This window comes from Phaenicophaeus curvirostris, chromosome 22 (assembly GCF_032191515.1).
Source record: "Phaenicophaeus curvirostris isolate KB17595 chromosome 22, BPBGC_Pcur_1.0, whole genome shotgun sequence".
NCBI lineage: Eukaryota > Metazoa > Chordata > Aves > Cuculiformes > Cuculidae > Phaenicophaeus > Phaenicophaeus curvirostris.
Window position 1 is genome coordinate 2,169,931 of NC_091413.1, and position 18,042 is coordinate 2,187,972.

At 42.5% G+C, this 18,042-nt stretch overlaps 1 protein-coding gene across 4 annotated transcripts in view; it reads left to right on the top strand.

Annotated features, from left to right (window-relative positions):
- The first annotated feature begins 622 nt into the window (after positions 1-622).
- LOC138730047 (cyclin-dependent kinase 11B) overlaps positions 623-18,042 on the top strand; it is a 35,467-nt gene continuing 18,047 nt past the window's right edge. The window contains exons 1-10 of one of the 4 annotated variants that reach the window (XM_069874770.1): positions 623-723; positions 4,647-4,815; positions 9,889-10,411; positions 11,087-11,222; positions 11,890-12,017; positions 12,223-12,343; positions 12,687-12,740; positions 13,338-13,410; positions 13,606-13,751; positions 14,297-17,341. In XM_069874770.1, the coding sequence (XP_069730871.1) occupies positions 10,087-10,411; positions 11,087-11,222; positions 11,890-12,017; positions 12,223-12,343; positions 12,687-12,740; positions 13,338-13,410; positions 13,606-13,751; positions 14,297-14,543 (1,230 nt within the window). In that variant the 5' untranslated portion in view covers positions 623-723; positions 4,647-4,815; positions 9,889-10,086 and the 3' untranslated portion in view covers positions 14,544-17,341. Of the gene's footprint in view, positions 724-4,594; positions 4,816-6,247; positions 6,311-7,863; positions 8,294-9,888; positions 10,412-11,086; positions 11,223-11,889; positions 12,018-12,222; positions 12,344-12,686; positions 12,741-13,337; positions 13,411-13,605; positions 13,752-14,296; positions 17,342-17,983; positions 17,991-18,042 lie in introns of those variants that run through there. The other 3 variants (XM_069874773.1, XM_069874769.1, XM_069874771.1) reach the window with 3 other exon arrangements.

Consider the following 18,042-nt stretch of genomic DNA (forward strand, 5'->3'; position numbering starts at 1 on the left):
AAATGATAGACAGCTTTCCAGCAGGCAGCAACTTTCAGCAGTCCTGAACTGGAAGGGCAGGACTGAGCAAACGAAAGAAAAATAGCTGAGTCACTGGGAATGAAAGCAGTGACTGCACCAATGCTAAGGTAAAATTTGACATATCTGATCACCCACAACTATCCCCCCAAACCAGTAGTGATCCCTCTGCAATGGTCAGTTTGTGAACCTCTACAAAACCATGAAACTCTGCTAAGGGAGTTTATCTCTTGTCTCTCTTTTCTGTATAGTGCTCTTCTTAGGTTAAGGCTGAAAGGGAAAGGAAAACAAAGCCTGAGAAACAAAAGAAGGGGAAGAGAATTAGTAATTAATAGGAGAAAAGAGAGAAAATAAGGGGATCAGAAAAAGAAATCCACTAAGTTAACATGAGGGCATGTATATAAATAGAAGAAAAATAATAATCCCCTTGTGAAATGGTATGTGCATCGACCCAGAACTGAGGGAGCATGAGGTTCAGCTGTGCTTTTAGGTACTGCGATTGCCAGAAAGGGCTGTGGATGAGGCAAATGCAAGTTTTCTCTCCTGTTATGCTTGTACTTTCTGGTGGGTTATGTGTCTCCATACCTTTCTTGGGTAACAATCTCATGGCAGGAGCAGTTTCTGAGAGCACTAAACCATGACACGTGTTTTTCTGCTGCTGCAGCATCTGCCAGAAGCCGATTGTGAAACACTTGGCTGAACGGGGTAAAGAAAAAGAGTTTCTACTGTGACCCCTCTGTCAAACTGCCTACACGCCCCAGCCTAAAACTGAGTCATTTTTACCTTGGATGCAAAGCTCCCAAACTCCAATGAAGAGTATCTACCTTTTCCACATTGCTGTTGCACTGCAATGCTGCTAGTTACTGAATTCTATGCAAGTATTCACCTGAAGTACTGTGAAAGCACAGTGCTTGGTGCTAGCTCCATTTTTAGCAAGGAAAAGCTGTATTTCAGGAATTTCTCTGAATGTCTGAAGGAAACACTCGAGGAGCCTAAAAAAACCAACAAACCCAAAATCCCCTAAACTCTTTCCCAGTAATAAAAGATTTACATATCTAATGTACTTTGTCCCTGATCCTGCAATCCTCCTCAGCAGTCAGGAGAAACTACATTTCAAATTTGCAAATCCTTATGACTGCTGAAGTTGCAAAACATCCTCCTTAATCACATTGATAGGAGAATATTTATACTAGTATGTCCTATTCTGGCTCAGAGCTTTTGCTCAGAAAGCAGGAGTTAAAGTAACCCAAGTTACCTTTATAGTAGAAAAAAAAAAAAAAGTCCTTAATTGTACATCTTCTACACCAGGCTTTCACTTTGAGGTTCTTGTTTAATACATAAACTGATGGCTGGTTTAAAGTAATTTGCATCTCTTTGCCTGTTCCTTAGTGAGCCTAACAACAGAGTGTGCTGTAGAGAACTGTGTTTAACAGAATGGACAACTGGCATGCAGATCAAACAGGCAAATTCTGCTTTACTGCATCCTCCTGGCTTGGTTGTCATCTCTCCTATCGAAGGATAGTTTTTGTATGACTTCACCTTTGTGATAAGCATGTGACCACAAAAGGGAAGGACTTCTGAGAAGCATGGCAAGGGGAAATTTAACTGCAAATCTTTAATGGCAAATCTTAGTAATGCATCGAATACAGTCCTTGTGTTACATTTTATAGTTACGAAATGCAAACGAGACAATCTGGAATGGCAGTACCTCCCCCAACACATTATATCTTTGTTCCTTGCAGCAGGTTACCACAATGCTCCTAAAAACCCTACGCTGCCTTTATGGAGCAGTATGGCTCATGGCCATGTCCTTGTGTATAGCCTTGGGATTCCAGTTCTGTTCGTGGGTCAGATTTATGTGACTTAGCCAGTTGCTTTATAGATAGAAATCTGAAACAGCATAGATGAAGAGAAGGATATCTTCTGTAGTAATGGTGTGGGAGTAAAATTCTTTGATATTTGTGTTTAATTCAGGTACTCTCATAAAGAACCTCTGGAATAGCTCAGAGAGATAGGTTTGCAATTCCAGAGGTGCACGTTTTGTTATTCAGTGGTAGCAATAATTCAGCCTCCCCAGTGCCCTTACCATGGATGCCTTGCCTTCCTGAGATTTTCACGCCCAGGATGTGGAGAAAAGCAAAGTTAGTTAAACACAGGAGACTAACCAGGAGTTTTGGCTTTTACTCTCCAGGGAGAAGTGTGAAGTTGACAATGGAATCAATGTCACTAGCAAGATGGAAAGAACAAAGACCATTAGCTTCTGGCGATTCTCCTGCAGGGTTCCTCGAGTCATACACACAAAACACAAGGAAGGAGAAGGAAAGGGCCATTACGAGGTGAACACAGACCATGCAAGATGCAATTGCTCTGTGCTTGATCCTGGTGACAAAATGGAATGAATCAAGACCATGTAACTTTGGCTCCTCAGTCAAGAGTGTATCTTTATTCTTACCAAGGAGCCTGGCTCAGACATTTAGAATGAGTTCTCTCCCCTGTGATTTGTATACAAGAAATGAAATAATTTGTTAGATTTTTTTAAAATTACTTGTGAAATAACACTTTGGAAATGGAACCCTATTAGTTATCCAAATTAACTGGCAACTGTATTGAACACTGCATTGAACAGTGCTTGCATTAAATGAAGCAACCCTGTTTTTATTGAAGAGCTGAAATGATATAATCTTCCAAGTGAGAGTAATTCAAGTGACTAAGAAGGAATTTCCTACTCTTACACATCCTCTACAGTTTTGTTTTGTGTTGTTCTGACCACTGCAAATGGCTCCTGTATTGAGCTGCACTTAGACTGAATTCCTAACAGCTTATTTTTGTTGTTGGAATTTTGAAACAAACTATCCCAGAGACTATAGCCCAGAAAATAACCAGTTTGGGAGAGTTCTGAGTTAGGTTTTTATAAAATACATCAAACCGCACCACATTTGGCTGTCGTGGTTGAACTCTACACGTTTGTTTTGATGAAGCTTAAATAAGGAAAAGGCTTTCATAAAAGCAAGGGTTGGTGCTTTGTTCTTACAAGGGACGCTCCTGCAAACACCAGTTAATTCTTAGGCAGAGTAGCAACAGATTTATTTTTACAGAGCTCTGCTTCCTGGATTCCGTGCATCCAATAATCTGGCTTTGCTGGACAAAGTGTGGCAGGAGTTTTCAAAACAATGTAATAACTTCCGTCTATAAAAAACCTTCTAGTGCCTGAACTTCCTTTTGCACTGCTATTAACAGAAAACGATTGGCAAATTACAAAGGGAATCATGAGAATTTTTGGCCTGCTTATGACCTTGGGAAAACCTAGACGACTTAAGACGGTATTTCCTTGTTTTTCACATTCAGTGGCCAAATCGGAACAAGTCCGTAAAATAACTTGAAAATAAACTTTTTTTTTGAGTGTTAAGGTTTTTTGCAGGGGTAGCATATGCACATTTCTGAAATAAAGGACATCCCTTTGTTTTTGGCAGGTGAATGTTTTTCAACAAATTAAATCCCAAACCCTCTTTAAAGTAAAGTGGTAAATCCAAGAGGTTTTTATAGACAGAGCATCAATTTTCTTTGATGAATGATTATTATTTTTACCAATCTCTGTCTGCCCTATGGAAAACACCTGGTTTTGGCATGTTCATGGAGGTCAGCTTACACATCTTGAAACCTCCAGGTCAGACAGTCATGGGTTTAACATGTTCCTTGAATGATGTTATCTTTACTGATTGATATTTTGAAACAACAACTTCTGTTTACATTAAAACTTAGCAATCTGGAAGAATGTGTTACTAATACTCTCGTTTTCCTGATCTAAACCAGTGCTGAGAGGCAGGTGCTTCTTCCCATGTGTGTGTGGCAGCACAGAATGCTAACTAGGATCAACAGAAGGTAGGAGTGGGGGAAAAATAGATCAGCAAGCGTGCTTTCAACTTCCCCCGGTATAACACCATGTGATTCATTGGGTTTATTATGAAGGTTCTTCATTTTTCTCCGAAGCGCAGAACAGCGGTTGCTAACAGTGTGACAGATTGGTGGCACCGATCTAACGCTGCAGTTTTTGTGGGTGTGCTGAGCCTTGTATGAAAAGCTGCTAATCAAACCAGAGTTTGGGAATAAAAGTATTGTGTGTGTGTCTAATTATAGAATCTGGAACAAATCTATTGTCTTTGTTCCCTCTGGGGGAAAGCGTGAAAGCTGGCCAGAAATGATTGCTTGTGATTAGAATGTCCTTCTCATACACAAGGTGCTACACCCGCAGTCTATTGTCTTCTACACTGTTTTAGCAGCCAAAACCTGCTTGAGCCACTGAAGAGGACTTCCTTACTTCAGCTATATAGAAATATATTATGCATATAGATATCTATATCTATCTTATACTTGCAGCTATATTGCTTTTCAGGTTAAGTTGCATTTCTATTTGATACAATCAGAAATATGAACGAAAGTTTCTTCTGGAGCTCGAGTTGGAAATATCCAAGGAAGTTTGGATTTTGCTTCCAGCAGGACAAAAAGTTGTTAGACAAAAAAAGCTTTAAAAATAATAGATTGTTATTTTCTTTTATTAAAACTCTTCAGATGAAGCAACATCCTTGCAGGAACTTAACACAGAGAGATAAATTCGCGTTTTCTTGTTTCAGATCACACTGGGTTTCTTGCCATGTAAGAAAGTGCCTTGAAACCAGCTCTTACACAACTCAAGTCTAAGTACGGCTCCTGTCAGAGATGCACGTTCTAGGACAGGCTTTGGAGTGTGGACACCCTTGAACTCCTCAGTGTGTTACGGCACAGACATGAAAATGGGAACCGGTAAGCTCCTTCAGTGCATCTTATGTAAAGGGATTAGCTGCCCCAAAGCAAAATCGCTGCCACACCTGCCACACCTGAGACAGAAGAGTGACACAGAATTAGATCTTCACAGGGAACAGCAGCCCTGAAAAGGGCTTTATCTATAAAGGAAGAGAAATTTTAAACACATAACTTGGTATAAACTAGTTGCTGTTCCTAAGAAACACATCAAATCAAGCTGGCTCAGTGACGCAAGTGCAGGGTTTTCCTTGGAACAATCAAAAGAAACTCCCTGTAATTGAATTGAACTCTGAAATCGTGGAGGAAGGGAGGACTCTGACTTTATTTCATGATAAATCTCAGTCTAGATTTTTCTGGTTTATACCCCCAGCTTGCATTTTGCTTTTCTCGATGCCTCACTGGGGCCATGGTGCTACATTTTCATCTTCTGATGAAACCTTTATCCTGGTACCCTGTATCCAGGTGAGTTTGGGAGAACTGTAAAGACAAGTTCACACTTTGCAGTAATGTGCAAAAGATGGGAGTGGGATATGATTTTTCCATTCATCCCAGGCAGCCTAAATTAGAAAGCCAGAAACTGCACCACACTGGCAAAAATCGCTTTGCTGCCCTGTAGTGATAGAAGGTGAAGAGGTTGCAGGAGAGGGTAAAACCTGCAGAAAGGAGGGAAGAAAACTGCAGGAATCATAGAATAGTTTTGGTTCGAAGGGACCTTAAAGCCCATCGAGTTCCAAACCCCTGCAATGGGCAGGGATGCCTCTCACTGGACCAGGCTGTCCAAGGGCCATCCAACCTGGCCTTGAACGTCTCCAGGGATGGGGCAGCCACCACTGCTCTGGGTAACCTGTTCCAGTGCCTCACTGCTCTTGTAGTGAAGAATTTCTTCCTTATGCCTAGTCTAAAGCTGCCCCTCTCCACTTTATACCCATAAACTGGAAGGAGGGGACCAACCTGCAGGAGGCAGGGAATAGGAAAGGGCTTTGTCAGGGAGCACAGGGAGAGGATGAGGATGACGGTTTTGAGCTGAGAGAGGGGAGATTGAGGTGAGATCGCAGGAAGAAATGTTTTCCTGTGCGGGTGGGGAGGCCCTGGCTCAGAGCGGTGGTGGCTGCCCCATCCCTGGAGGGGTCCAAGGCCGGGTTGAATGGGACTGGATGGGACTTGATGGGCTTTGAGGTCCCTTCTAACCCAAACCATTCTAGGAAGGGGGAAACCCTGCGGGAAGAGGCAGACAGGGCAGCAGGTGCCGCTGCGGGGAGGGGCGGAGTCAGTGCTCAAGGGGGCGGGGCCAACTTAAACCACGCCCACACCAGTGAGACACAGTCCACGCCCACAAGGGGGCGTGACCATAAAGGCACCAGCCCGTATATAAGGGGGGGGGGGGTGTGCGGCGGGAGGGGGCGTGGTCTGATCTGGCCACGCCCCCAGTGTGGGGGGCGGGGCCTCGCGCGGTCGCCGCGGCGCTGACCCTGCTCGCCGCCCTCCGTGGCCTCCGGTAACGGCGCCTGCGGGCCCGGGATACCCCAAGTGTCGCTTCTCCGCCCCCCTCTCCCCTCCCCCGCGCTCGCGCCGTCCCCGGGCCCGCCCGGCGCGATGGAGGGGCTGGTCGGGAGGCGCTCCCCGGAGCCGCCGCCCCCGAGGAGGGAGGGTCTGTGCCCCCCGGGAAGGGGTGGGGGGCCGGGTGGGGAAAGGGGGTGCTGAGAGCGCCCGGCAGCCCCCCGGGGCGGGGGTGGGATCGCCTCCGGGGCTGAGGGAGGTGCAGCCCGGCAGCCCGGCCCGTGCCTCAGCGCCTCCAGCGGGTTGGAGCCTTTGTGTGTTTGTGCGAAGCGAAAAGCTGACCTTGTAGGGTGCTTTGTGCGCGATGCGGGAAGAAACGCGGCACAGAAAGGAGATGGAGCCGGTCTAGAGGAGGCCACGGAGGCGGTGGAGGGGCTGGAGCATCTCCTGAGCAAGGACAGGCGGGGAGAGCTGGGGCTGTTCAGCCTGGAGGAGAGAAGGCTCTGGGGAGACCTGAAAGCAGCTCCAGGAAAGCTGGGGAGGGGCTCTGGGTCAGGGAGGGCAGCGACAGGACGAGGGGAAAGGGGTTTAAGCTGAAAGAGGAGAGACTGAGATGAGATCTTAGGAAGAAACGTTTCCCTGTGAGGGTGGGGAGGCCCTGGCCCAGGTTGCCCAGAGAAGTTGTGGCTGCCCCATCCCTGGAGGGGCTCAAGGCCAGGCTGGATGGGGCTTGGAGCCCCTGATCCAGTGGGAGGTGTCCCTGCCCATGGCAGGGGTGGCACTGGGTGGGCTTTGAGGTCTCTTGTAACCCAAACCATTCTGCAATTCTATGGAACTAACTGGTTTTATATACAGATAGTCAGAAACGTAGTTGTAGCGGTTTGTTATCTTGGCTGTTTGATGGTGTTGGTTCCAAAGCCACGGCACTCCCAGCCTGGGGCAGCAGGTGTGGTGCGGGACTGCTGCTGTGGGGCGTGCAGCGGGGACTGTCAGAGCTTGCTGCACTGCTAAGAAATAGAACTTTTGAGTGAAAGGTATCATTTGTTGTAGTACTTGTTCGACTCTTGCCCATGCATGTATTTCAATCATAAAAAATATTTAGAACACTCTGTGGAAAACTGTGTGTTTTCAGGGCTGCAGTGTGTAGTTAAAAACACAGATTCTGTAGCGCTGGAAGTGCTGCTCGCTTTGTTTTCACGATACATCTTGTCTTGGTACAGTATATTGAATGTTTAGAATACACTGGTTTTCCTCTTACAGGTGGCTGCTTTGTCTCTTGTTGCTGTACGTATTCTTTAAAGAATTCTGTTCTTTCAGTCCTAAGGAAGGACTCTGGTTATGCGGAACTCTAGCTGTATTTTTGGCTTTTTTATTTTTGACAATTTCTTAAAAAATAGGATTAAAAATGCAGTTTGTCATGAAAGGAAGTTTAAGGGAATACAATTAATGAGGATTTTTGACATGTGTTTGTGACAATCCCATCAAAACAATTTAATATCAAAGTTGGGTTTTATCTCTTGTCTTTTACTTTTGTTTTTAATTACATTTTGAACTATTCTGAGCATAAGGGGAGAAGGATTTGAGTGCAGGCAGCATGGTGAGTAGGATGTCCCGAAGGCTAAGAAGCTGAGGAGTTGTTGAATTGATGATCAGCTGCTTCTTCCAAGTCAGAATTTGTCTTAGACTCTCAAAGTCTGTACTCTGTAACTCTCCCACCTTTAATACAAGATTCTTTAGCTAATGTACTTAAAAGCTGGAGAAGATACAAGGAAGAGCGTGAAATGTAGTGCATGCTGCTTGCTTCTGTGAGCTGGAAGATTGAATGTTTGTGTGCAGTCCAAGAGAGAGGCTCTGCCAACCACTGCCACGTTCTCATCTATTGGTAAACATCAGCTGCGGGTTGGTCTTAAGGGAGGAATTAGTTCCAGATGGAGAACTCTTTCAGTCCATTTAAGACTTTCCAGTTGATTTAAGACAGCAGGTCAGTAATTAGGGGAGTAATTTTGTTCTTATTTGCTATTCGGCTTCCTGCCATCGGGAATCACTGATATCAAATGTGATATTGTGGTGCTGCTGAGGGTGCGAGCTCTGCTGTGCTGGATTGGTTTTATTTTTAATTGAGTAGTATAAACAGAGGTATTGACCAAGTTGTGATTACTGACTGTTTTGAATGTAGAGGGGTATTTTTTAAGACCTGAAAAAGGAGGAGGAGTCAAGAATCTGTTTTTTTGGTAACAAATTCTCTCTCTTTAGCATGGATAGTTTTGCCTAAACTGGGTTAACATGAGTGCAGGGTTTAACGGTGTTGTCAGAGGGGCTTGCGTCCTGGTGTGCTGCTGGAATGAGTTCCTGGTGAAATGGGAAAAGGGATGGCGACCATCTGTGTGTGGCTGAGTAACAGAAACAGGGGGCATGAGGAATGGAAATTTTCAGTGTAGAGGAGCTGCTGTAGGATATCGAAACAGGATATATTGTATTTAATTCCTTAGCACCTCTCTTTGTTTTATTTTGAGATGCCGCATTGGGCATTAAATGCATGAAGAAAATATTGTGTCCTGTTCACCTTTTCATACGCTGACCAGGGCAGGTGCAGTAGCTCTCGGTACAGCTCTTGCCATTGAGGATTTCTTGTGCTGCTGTTGTTTGATGTGCTATAGGGTTCTGATCTCATTTCAGACAGCTTTGCCAAGATATAGGAGTTACTTTTCAACTGTGTAAGTCCACCTTCTTTTCTATCCAGCAGACGTGCTTCTGGATAAAAGTATTTCAAATGTCATTTCCCCTCATGTGCATTCACTGAGGGGTAGAAGAGGTCTTGTTCTCATTGATTCATCCTGTTTTCTTTTCCTCAGAGAACACAGACTGCAAAATAGACAGCAATAAACTTGAAACTGTTTTACTGTCACAGATTTAATGCCTTTTTCTGTCAGATCTTTTAAATAGGCTTGAATTATTGCAAGTACTAATTGATTTACAAACTTTAACTGTACTGCGTGGCAAAATAGGTGATGTTGCATTATTCACAATTAATTAAATAGAGAACAAGTCTATTTGGAATGTGTTTTCCTACTTTGCTTGCCTAGATCTCATATGTACTGGGATAACTGTGTTTGTGATTAGTGGAAGCTAGAGACCTTGATCATTGATTGCTTGCTTTGACTCGAGTTGATATCAGGTTAATTAGTACCACGGATATGGGCTCCTGGGTGGTATTTTTCTGTTGAGTAGATGAAAGAAGACCGAGATCAAAGAAACTGTAGAATCTTGAAGAGGAGCTAATTAGAATTGAAAAGACTGCAATGATATGCTTTAGAGGAGAAAGAACTTAAAAATGTGAAATCTTTTGTGTGTGTGCCATTTTTAGAATAAAAAAAATCTGTCTCGGGTAAGTTCCTAGTGCTTAATCTCGATACCATGATAGTGGGAGTGCAAAATCCAGTCTGAAAGACAAGCTACAGTGGCCTTTTTATCTTTCATAAGCTGCGGGTGACACGTGGTGTCGTTACTGTGTTAGGTATTTAAAATGTTACGTTCAGAGCTACATGATTTTTTTCCTTCTCTTTTTTTCATTCTTAGGCAGAAAGAATGGAGCAGACCCCGTGAAGAAGCACGTGAAGTTTGTTTTTATGCAAGATGCTATTTGGAGGACCAAGTCCGCCTCTTCAGGCCATGGGAGATGAAAGACTAATCACATGATAGTTCTGTTTCGTCCAAGTGCTGTTCTGAGTCAATGTTGATTTTATTAAGGCCAAATATTAGCTTCTTATTGTCAGCATGTCAGCTGTGGCAAGTGCTCAGGCACCAGAGGAACCTAATCCTCCCCTCCTTGAAGAAAAGCCAAAGGGAAAATCACTGTTTGATTTGGGGTCGCTCTTTGCTAACAGGAGTGAAAAGTTTGTAATTGCTAGGAGTGACAGCGTACCAGAGGAGAACGTCCTGAAAATAACGATCACGGAGACCACAGTCATCGAATCAGACTTGGGCATCTGGAATTCTCATGCTCTCATCTACCTCACTTTGTGGTTTTTCTTCAGCTTTTGCACTCTTTTTCTTAACAAATACATTCTGTCGTTACTGGAAGGAGAGCCCAGCATGTTAGGTAACCCTGCCTTCCTTTGGCATTTCAATTCCAGTGAGATATTTGGTGATGCCAGATCTTCCTGTCTAAAACTGGGGGACAAAATGGCTCAACTGAAGAGAAAAACTCCTTGTTAGGAGTTGTGGGGGCAGATCTTGGGGCTGGGAACTCAAAAGCTGTCATCTCTGCTTCTGACTTTGTGCTTTCCTCCTCTTGCTGAAAGGCAGGATGGAACTTTGCTCTTAGAGGAGCATAAGATGGTGTCTCAGGACTAAGAGCTGGGAAGAAAAATGTAATTTTTTTGTTTTCTGTGTTGGATGGTAGTGTGGGTTTTTAAAAACTAAAAGCTTGATTTTGGTTGTATGTAGAAGTTCAAAAGCTGCCTTTGGGTGGTCTCTGTTATCCAATAAACTGCTTATTCCTGTTTTTTTTTTTAAGGAGGTAAAAAGGGCACTTTATCTGTGACCCAGATTTTATAGGTGTACGCTACCTGGGATTTTTCTGCTGCTGTGCTGGTAGGCACAGAGGTCAAGGGCTTTTGTGAGCATTTATAAAATATAGACAGTCGTTGCCATGCTGCTCAGCTGCAAAATGTGCAACGCATAAGTTTGTCTAAGAAATTTTCTTACATTGCTTGATTTGTCATATTCCCATCATCTCCTGATTTTGATTTTTCCCCCTCTCATCTCTCTCTAGGTGCTGTTCAGATGCTTTCAACCACCTTCATTGGCTGTATAAAAATGTTTGTTCCATGCTGCTTGTACCAACACAAAACACGCATCTCCTACCCACCCAATTTCATCATGATAATGCTGTTTGTTGGATTAATGAGGTAAATGGTTAAATATTTTCAGTGACCTGTCTGGTTGCTTCTTGGCGCTGTTATGAATGGAAACTGTATTTTCATGGCTCTCTTCATTCTTGATTGGAAAGTGTTGGAGTATTTGCATTTCCTCCCCCGAAATCACAGGAAAATTTTATTTTCAGTTCTTATTGCTAAATGCTGCCTTCCTTTTTCAACATGTCAATTTTTTAGCTTGGCTTCCCATGACATTTAGCTTCTTTTAGAACACACTTCTCTTTCCATTTACTTTATTCCTGTTCTGTTTTTGAGGCTGATGTTTAGCCACTAATATTTATTACAATGTTGCTTTGTTCCCTCACCTTTTCCAGCAATTTGCCTCAAAAGTGATACAGGCTATTAACATTTATCTTTCTAAAAGTAAATATTTCCGTATTAAAAAGAAATAAATTTTACTGCGATAGTTTCAGTTTGTGGTCTAGGGAAGGATAAGAATATGTGATTTGGTTTCCTGTACGCAGCAACAGTGATAAAGTATAACAGGATTCAAATTAGTTCTTAGGTACTGCAGCCCAAATTCATATATCTAGAGAAATTATAATGCAGTTTGGTTTTTTTTTTAATGCAAGAGGTCTAAGTGTTGCTCTTAAAGCATTATTTGATTTTCTGCTTAATTTAATGTATTCTTCTATTACAGATTCGCAACAGTGGTCTTGGGGCTTGTCAGCTTGAAAAACGTGGCAGTTTCATTTGCAGAAACTGTTAAAAGCTCTGCTCCTATTTTTACTGTTATCATGTCTCGGATGATATTGGGGGAATACACTGGTGAGTACTTCACTGCCAGAGCTCTCACTACTGTCAGAGCTCTCACTTTAGAATCTCCGTCCTTTCAAATCCAGCCAAACGAGTTGCTCTTTCTTTCAACTGAAGAAGTGAAGGTGGAATTCAAACTTCCAGAAGCTCTAGTGTGTGACACATGTAGTTGGAAGTACAGGAATTAAACTCAGATTTCACTTCTCTTAATCTGCAGGACTGCTGGTTAATCTCTCCCTAATCCCTGTCATGGGTGGGCTAGCTCTGTGTACAGCTACTGAAATCAGCTTCAACATCCTCGGTTTCTCAGCAGCTCTATCCACTAACATCATGGACTGGTAAGGCGTTGCCATAATTCCATGTGTGGAATAAAGGAATTCTGTTTGGTGGTAGATTGAAGAGAATTGTTGCTTGTAGTTGAGTTTGTACACTGCACTTAAATGCTGGTATTTAACATTTATTTTTAACACAAGATACAGTTTTTCTATCACGTCTGCTAGCATTAATGAGATTAAAAGATAGTACCACTCCATTAGTCTAAAGGAGTGAGAACAAACTCCTGTCTGTCCTTGCATCATGCGTAGAAAACATCTACCCATTGAAGGGAAAGAGCTGGCTGTGGATTGATTTATTTGTCCCAGCTAAAATACAGATAAATGGTGTTGTTTTTCTTTTTTCTAGTTTGCAAAATGTCTTTTCCAAAAAACTGCTCAGTGGAGATAAGTACAGATTTTCGTAAGTATTAAAAATATTTCATGTTTGATTATCGATGAAATCTGATCTGCGTAAGAAAACCACTTGTTTATGACTATGTTGTACCAAGATTTTTTTTTCTCAGACTATTTACAGACAGCTTTAACCTAAATCATTTTATCAGGGAAAGAAAACTCCACCATGATCACATCCCATGGTGATAGTCTGGAGTCTCATAATTGGGTAAAACCCTCAGCATACCCAAAATGAGTCATCTTTTCACAGAAATAAGCCCTTAGTCCTTCTTCTGCAATCATAAAACATCCCTTAATATGAATAGGCCTGCAGGAACCAACTTCAGAACTCACTTGCTAGGAATAAAATCTTGTGATAGAATATACATGTAGCTGTCTGGGTATCTTACCATGAGACAAAATGCCAGTTTGGAACCTGAGAATGTGGGCCTTTTATCTTTGGCCTGTCTCGGGCAACACACAAAGCAAAACACTCTCTTTGCAAGAGACTGCTGGGTTTGTAGTCCCTGAAGCTTGGTAGATGGTTTTTATTACTTTTTGATACCTGTAAATGTGGTAATGATGCAGCTTTCTTCAGCTTTTAATCATTGTTTTTGCTCTGCAGAGCCCCAGAGCTCCAGTTCTATACAAGTGCTGCTGCAGTGGTTATGCTCATTCCAGCTTGGATATTTTTCATGGTAATTCGAGTACACTAATGTGGATTTATGTTTACTTTTTGACCTGTAAGCAGAATGTGCAATTAAGGTTAAGGTTAATCTTAATTTTTACTTTTCATTCTTCCTAAAATCACCCTGAAATGCATTTAATCTTATGTTTGCAAGAGGTAGATTTGATTATAACCTGAACTCTTCAAATCCTCTTTTTTTGTTTAGGATGTGCCTGTGATTGGGAAAAGTGGGAGAAGCTTCAGCTACAACCAAGATATTGTCATTCTTCTCTTAATAGATGGAGTCTTGTTCCACCTACAAAGTGTTACAGCCTATGCCTTGATGGGAAAGATTTCCCCTGTAACTTTCAGGTAAAACTGCATTTTCACACCAGGAATGCTGTTTCATTCTCTTGTTCAGTATTTCTGCTTGAGATCAGCAGCACGGTCACAAATGACAGGTTGCTAGTATGCTAGTCTTCTGGGGGTCTGTGTTAGCCAGAAGTGAATTGCTAATACTGCACTGCTTACTTAAAAGGAATGAGAACAAAAACCTGAGGTGAATTATTCATACTAGCTCTAAAATTAAGATGAGTGTAAAGATACTAGTGCCAATAATCTGGTGTGGGAGGAAAAGTGGAATCTGAGTTGATGTTTGAAAAGCAAGCAGAATAAAGAGAAGTCATAGAATCGTGGAATGATTTGGGCTGGAAGGGACCTCAAAGTCTATTCAGTCCCACCCTTTCAATGGGCAGGGACACCTCCCACTGGATCAGGGGCTCCAAGCCCCATCCAACCTGGCCTTGAACCCCTCCAGGGATGGAGCAGCCACCACTGCTCTGGGCAACGTTAAAGCATGGTTATGCGTAGGATATGAGGAAGCTTTCTTTGGCCTTAATTTTTCTATTCCTTTCCAGTGTTGCTAGTACTGTGAAGCACGCGCTGTCAATCTGGCTAAGTATTATTGTGTTTGGTAACAAAATCACAAGCCTCTCGGCCATCGGGACTGTTCTAGTGACGATTGGAGTTCTGCTGTACAACAAGGCAAAGCAGCATCAGCAAGAGACCATCCACAGCCTGGCAGCTGCAGCCCCGCAGTCCGCACAAGCCACGGCTGAGGATACCGAGCCGCTCATAGCCAAGGATTTGGAACCCTATGGTTAAAATGGCCATTTTTCCTCAAAGGAACTCCTGAAAGTGGTTATTTCTTCAACTGTTGATGCTGATTTGGTTCCTTTGAGTTCTTGGCAGGTCAAGCCTGGGACTTGAAGCAGAGAGAAAACAATGGGAAGAATCCAGTGAGCCTTGATTTACAGAGAAACTGGATTACGAAAAAGAGGACCCTGTGTCATATAACGTGGTAAACATGACTTTGTTGTTTTAACTCGACTGCAAGTAACACACAAGCCTATATTAGAAACAGAAGTTCAGTGTCCTGTGGGAATACGATTCCTTTCTCCCTCCCCATCAAAAGAATGTGAAAATATGGACCCCTCACTGTATGCCACTTGCTTGCAGTGGGATAAAATTGGTGCATCACTGGAACTCCTAGTTTGTTGCTCTATGACCTGCATCCCCCATCATCTGCATGCGTTGCAGAGCTGGAAGAAGGAGCCCTCTCCTCTCCCACCAATGGCTTCTGGTGTACATTTAGTTGAAGCAAACTATGGAAATGGGTCCATGCCCCATAGTGGCAACTTCTTATTACAAAGCTAGGAATGAAAAGTGACTTTTTTGACTAAAATTTAACCTGGAAATATTGCATCCTGGTTGTGCATTGACAATAATGAAATGGAAGCACACACGCATATCCATATGCTGTAGAAATAGAGTAATGAATTAAGTATTATCAGTTGCCTAGGGGTAAAAAAACACTGATCAGTTTTGGTGATGAAGCAAGCAGGGTCTCATATTTCTATAAGAAACCTTTTTAGTATTTTCATTTCTTGCATTTTATTTTGTATTTCTGTTACAAAGAAATAAATCGATTTTTTTTGGTATTATTTCTAAGAGTGCAGCAAAATGCTGCCTTTTAGAAACTCAGGGTTATAATTCTGACCGATGTGCTAAGTGTTTCTACCATTACGTAAAGAATCTCGGGTCTATATGTGACGTGGAAGACAGGTCACTAAAGGGAGGAATACTAACCATAGACTGAGGCTAATCTTTATTTCTGCTGCTCTTAGGAAGTTTTCTTTTCTGAAGGAAATTTCTGTTTCGTGGTAGATCAATGATTAAAAGTTAACTTTCCTTTAAAAATTTTCTTAAGTATTGATAATCAGTTTTGGCAAAAAAGCACAGTAGCAACAAACACATTTAAATGGACTTTTTGGTAACAAAATTAAACTAAAAATTGAAATGAGCTGATTTTTATAACTACCACTCCTCTGGAAGAGGGTAGCGTGGCATTAGGAACATGGATAAAGTGGTCTTGATGATAAAAATAATTCCTAATAGGAAGTTGCCAGTGGAGTTCCAGTGAAATGTCAGCTCTTGCTCACCTTTCCAGGTGAGGCATTCCATTAGCTCTAGTGAACTGTTTCTGCAGAGTGCAAAGATGCGTTCCAGGAGAGTTTCTCCGAAGAAGCCTGCCTTCTGTTTAAATAGCGTGTGCTTCTTTTGTCTTACTTCAGGTTACATTCCTGTATGTGACCAGTTGCCTGGGGCACATTCCCCGAAGATTTGGCAAGGGAAATGTCAGTTTTTTCATCAGTGCATATGTGATATGTGCTTTTTCTGTTTCTTTGTCATCTTATCCCTTTTACAAAAACTGTGGACTATGTGGAGTTCTGTGGTTCTTTATTTTTGGTAGGTTTGCTTTCAAAAATGTCAATGTATTTAGCAGAAAGCAGCCTGGTTTGTGTCATATTTCTACTCTTGATGGAAGACAGAAATGTAACTGGCTTTCTAATTGCCTTGCTCCATTCTCATGTAAACCCCTTCACCAACTGACAGAACTTCATTTTAAAAGCTAGCAGGCTTTTGCCTTTCCTGTTGCTGGAAACCTTTCTGTGACCTAAACTGCTGGGAGGATTTTGAAATTTGTTATTTCTAACACATGTCTAAGCCTGTTCATGGCTGGTTTTACCTGACCTGTTCTGTGGCAGCATGACAATCCTGTTTCACTGGGTTTGTTTTCACAGTGTTGATCTTATGCACTTTTCTATGGAGTTGTCTTGGCTTTTGTTAGCTTAAACAAACCAACTTCTTTACTTTTCTTCCTCTAGTCTTACCAGTAATTCTCCTTTGCTGTTGTTCCTGTTGTGTAAACAAGGATCATTTTTTTCAGTGTTGGGAGTCTTCGCTTACTCCCCAGCTATTTGCCTCCCAATTACTTTGTCTGATGGCAGCACCACTGCCCAATTTCTTCTGGGAAGTCCTCGAACCACTCCAGGGTTTCTCTCACTTGTGTTTCCCACAGCCCTGATCCTTGGGCACCGATCAAGACAAGCTCTGCGAGTGAAAGCCCGGCAGATTATTTGTTTGACAAGTATGTCTTCGTACAGAACAGCACAGTCTTCCTTAAAATGTGAATTCCTGAAATAACATGTACTTGCTGAAGAACACAGACTTGCACTGTGTTACAGTGAATGTGTTTCTGAAATGACATCATTTCCCAGAGAAAATGAGCATTGGACAATAAAGCAGCTGGGTATAATGATTTTTCCTGTCATGTAGTATGTTGCAACCAAAAGTCACAGTCGAGCGCCCTCACTCCTTTAAAGACAAGAGTCTTCAGTTGGGACTACGCAGCTGGAACTGATTTTCCTTTTGTGGAACTGAATTCCTGTGAATTCTCTCTTTTTTCTGGATTTGTTCTGTTGCTGTTATGTGACTTGTTTAAGTGGCCATTAGAATTGAACTTTTATTCATGTGAATGACGATAAGATGTGACTTTTTCTATGTAATTATTATGTAATTTAGGATGGTCCTAAAGAATGGAAGCAGTTTCTTCTTTTGGAGGTGTTTGTGGCAGTTTTCTTTATTTATTGTTGAACGGGTGCAGGTTGGCTGTTTATTAACCACCTTCCACCTGTGTGCAGGGTGCAAACAGATCATTTGATGCTTTCTTATTGTTTTTTGTTGCTTCTCCCTGGGGAAAGCCGGGGGTGTCACTTCCCATTCTTCCCCTCATGACGTCCTTACCCCTTTTAATGTCAACGGTGTTCAGTTGGGACTGCGCCGATGGACCTCCTCTTTGTGGAATTGACCTTCTCACAGTGAACTCCTGGGAATTCTCCTTTGTTCTCATTGTGTAAATTGGTTAAATGGCCAGATCGTGCTTTATTCACACAAATGACAATAAAATGTGACTTTTTGGATGAAACTATCAGCATTGTCCTAAAGAAAGGAGGCAGTTTCTCCTTTTGGAGGTTCTGGTGAGTTCGTTTTGTTTAAAGAAGGACTGCACCTTGGCAGGTTCACATTAAACAGCAGGAAAAATTTCTTCCCTGAGCTTCAAAGTGCGGAGCTTCCAAACCCCATTGTGCTCTTGCACTCCTCACGAAAGCGGGAGGCCAGGTGGGGCTGGGTAGGGACTCAGAGATCTAAAATCACAAAAACTATACATAATATTGAAATATTTAATAGGTTGTTGTTTTAAGAGTTGGGGTTGCTCAGCCTGGAGCAGAGAAGGGTCTGAGGAGACCTTATAGTGACCTTC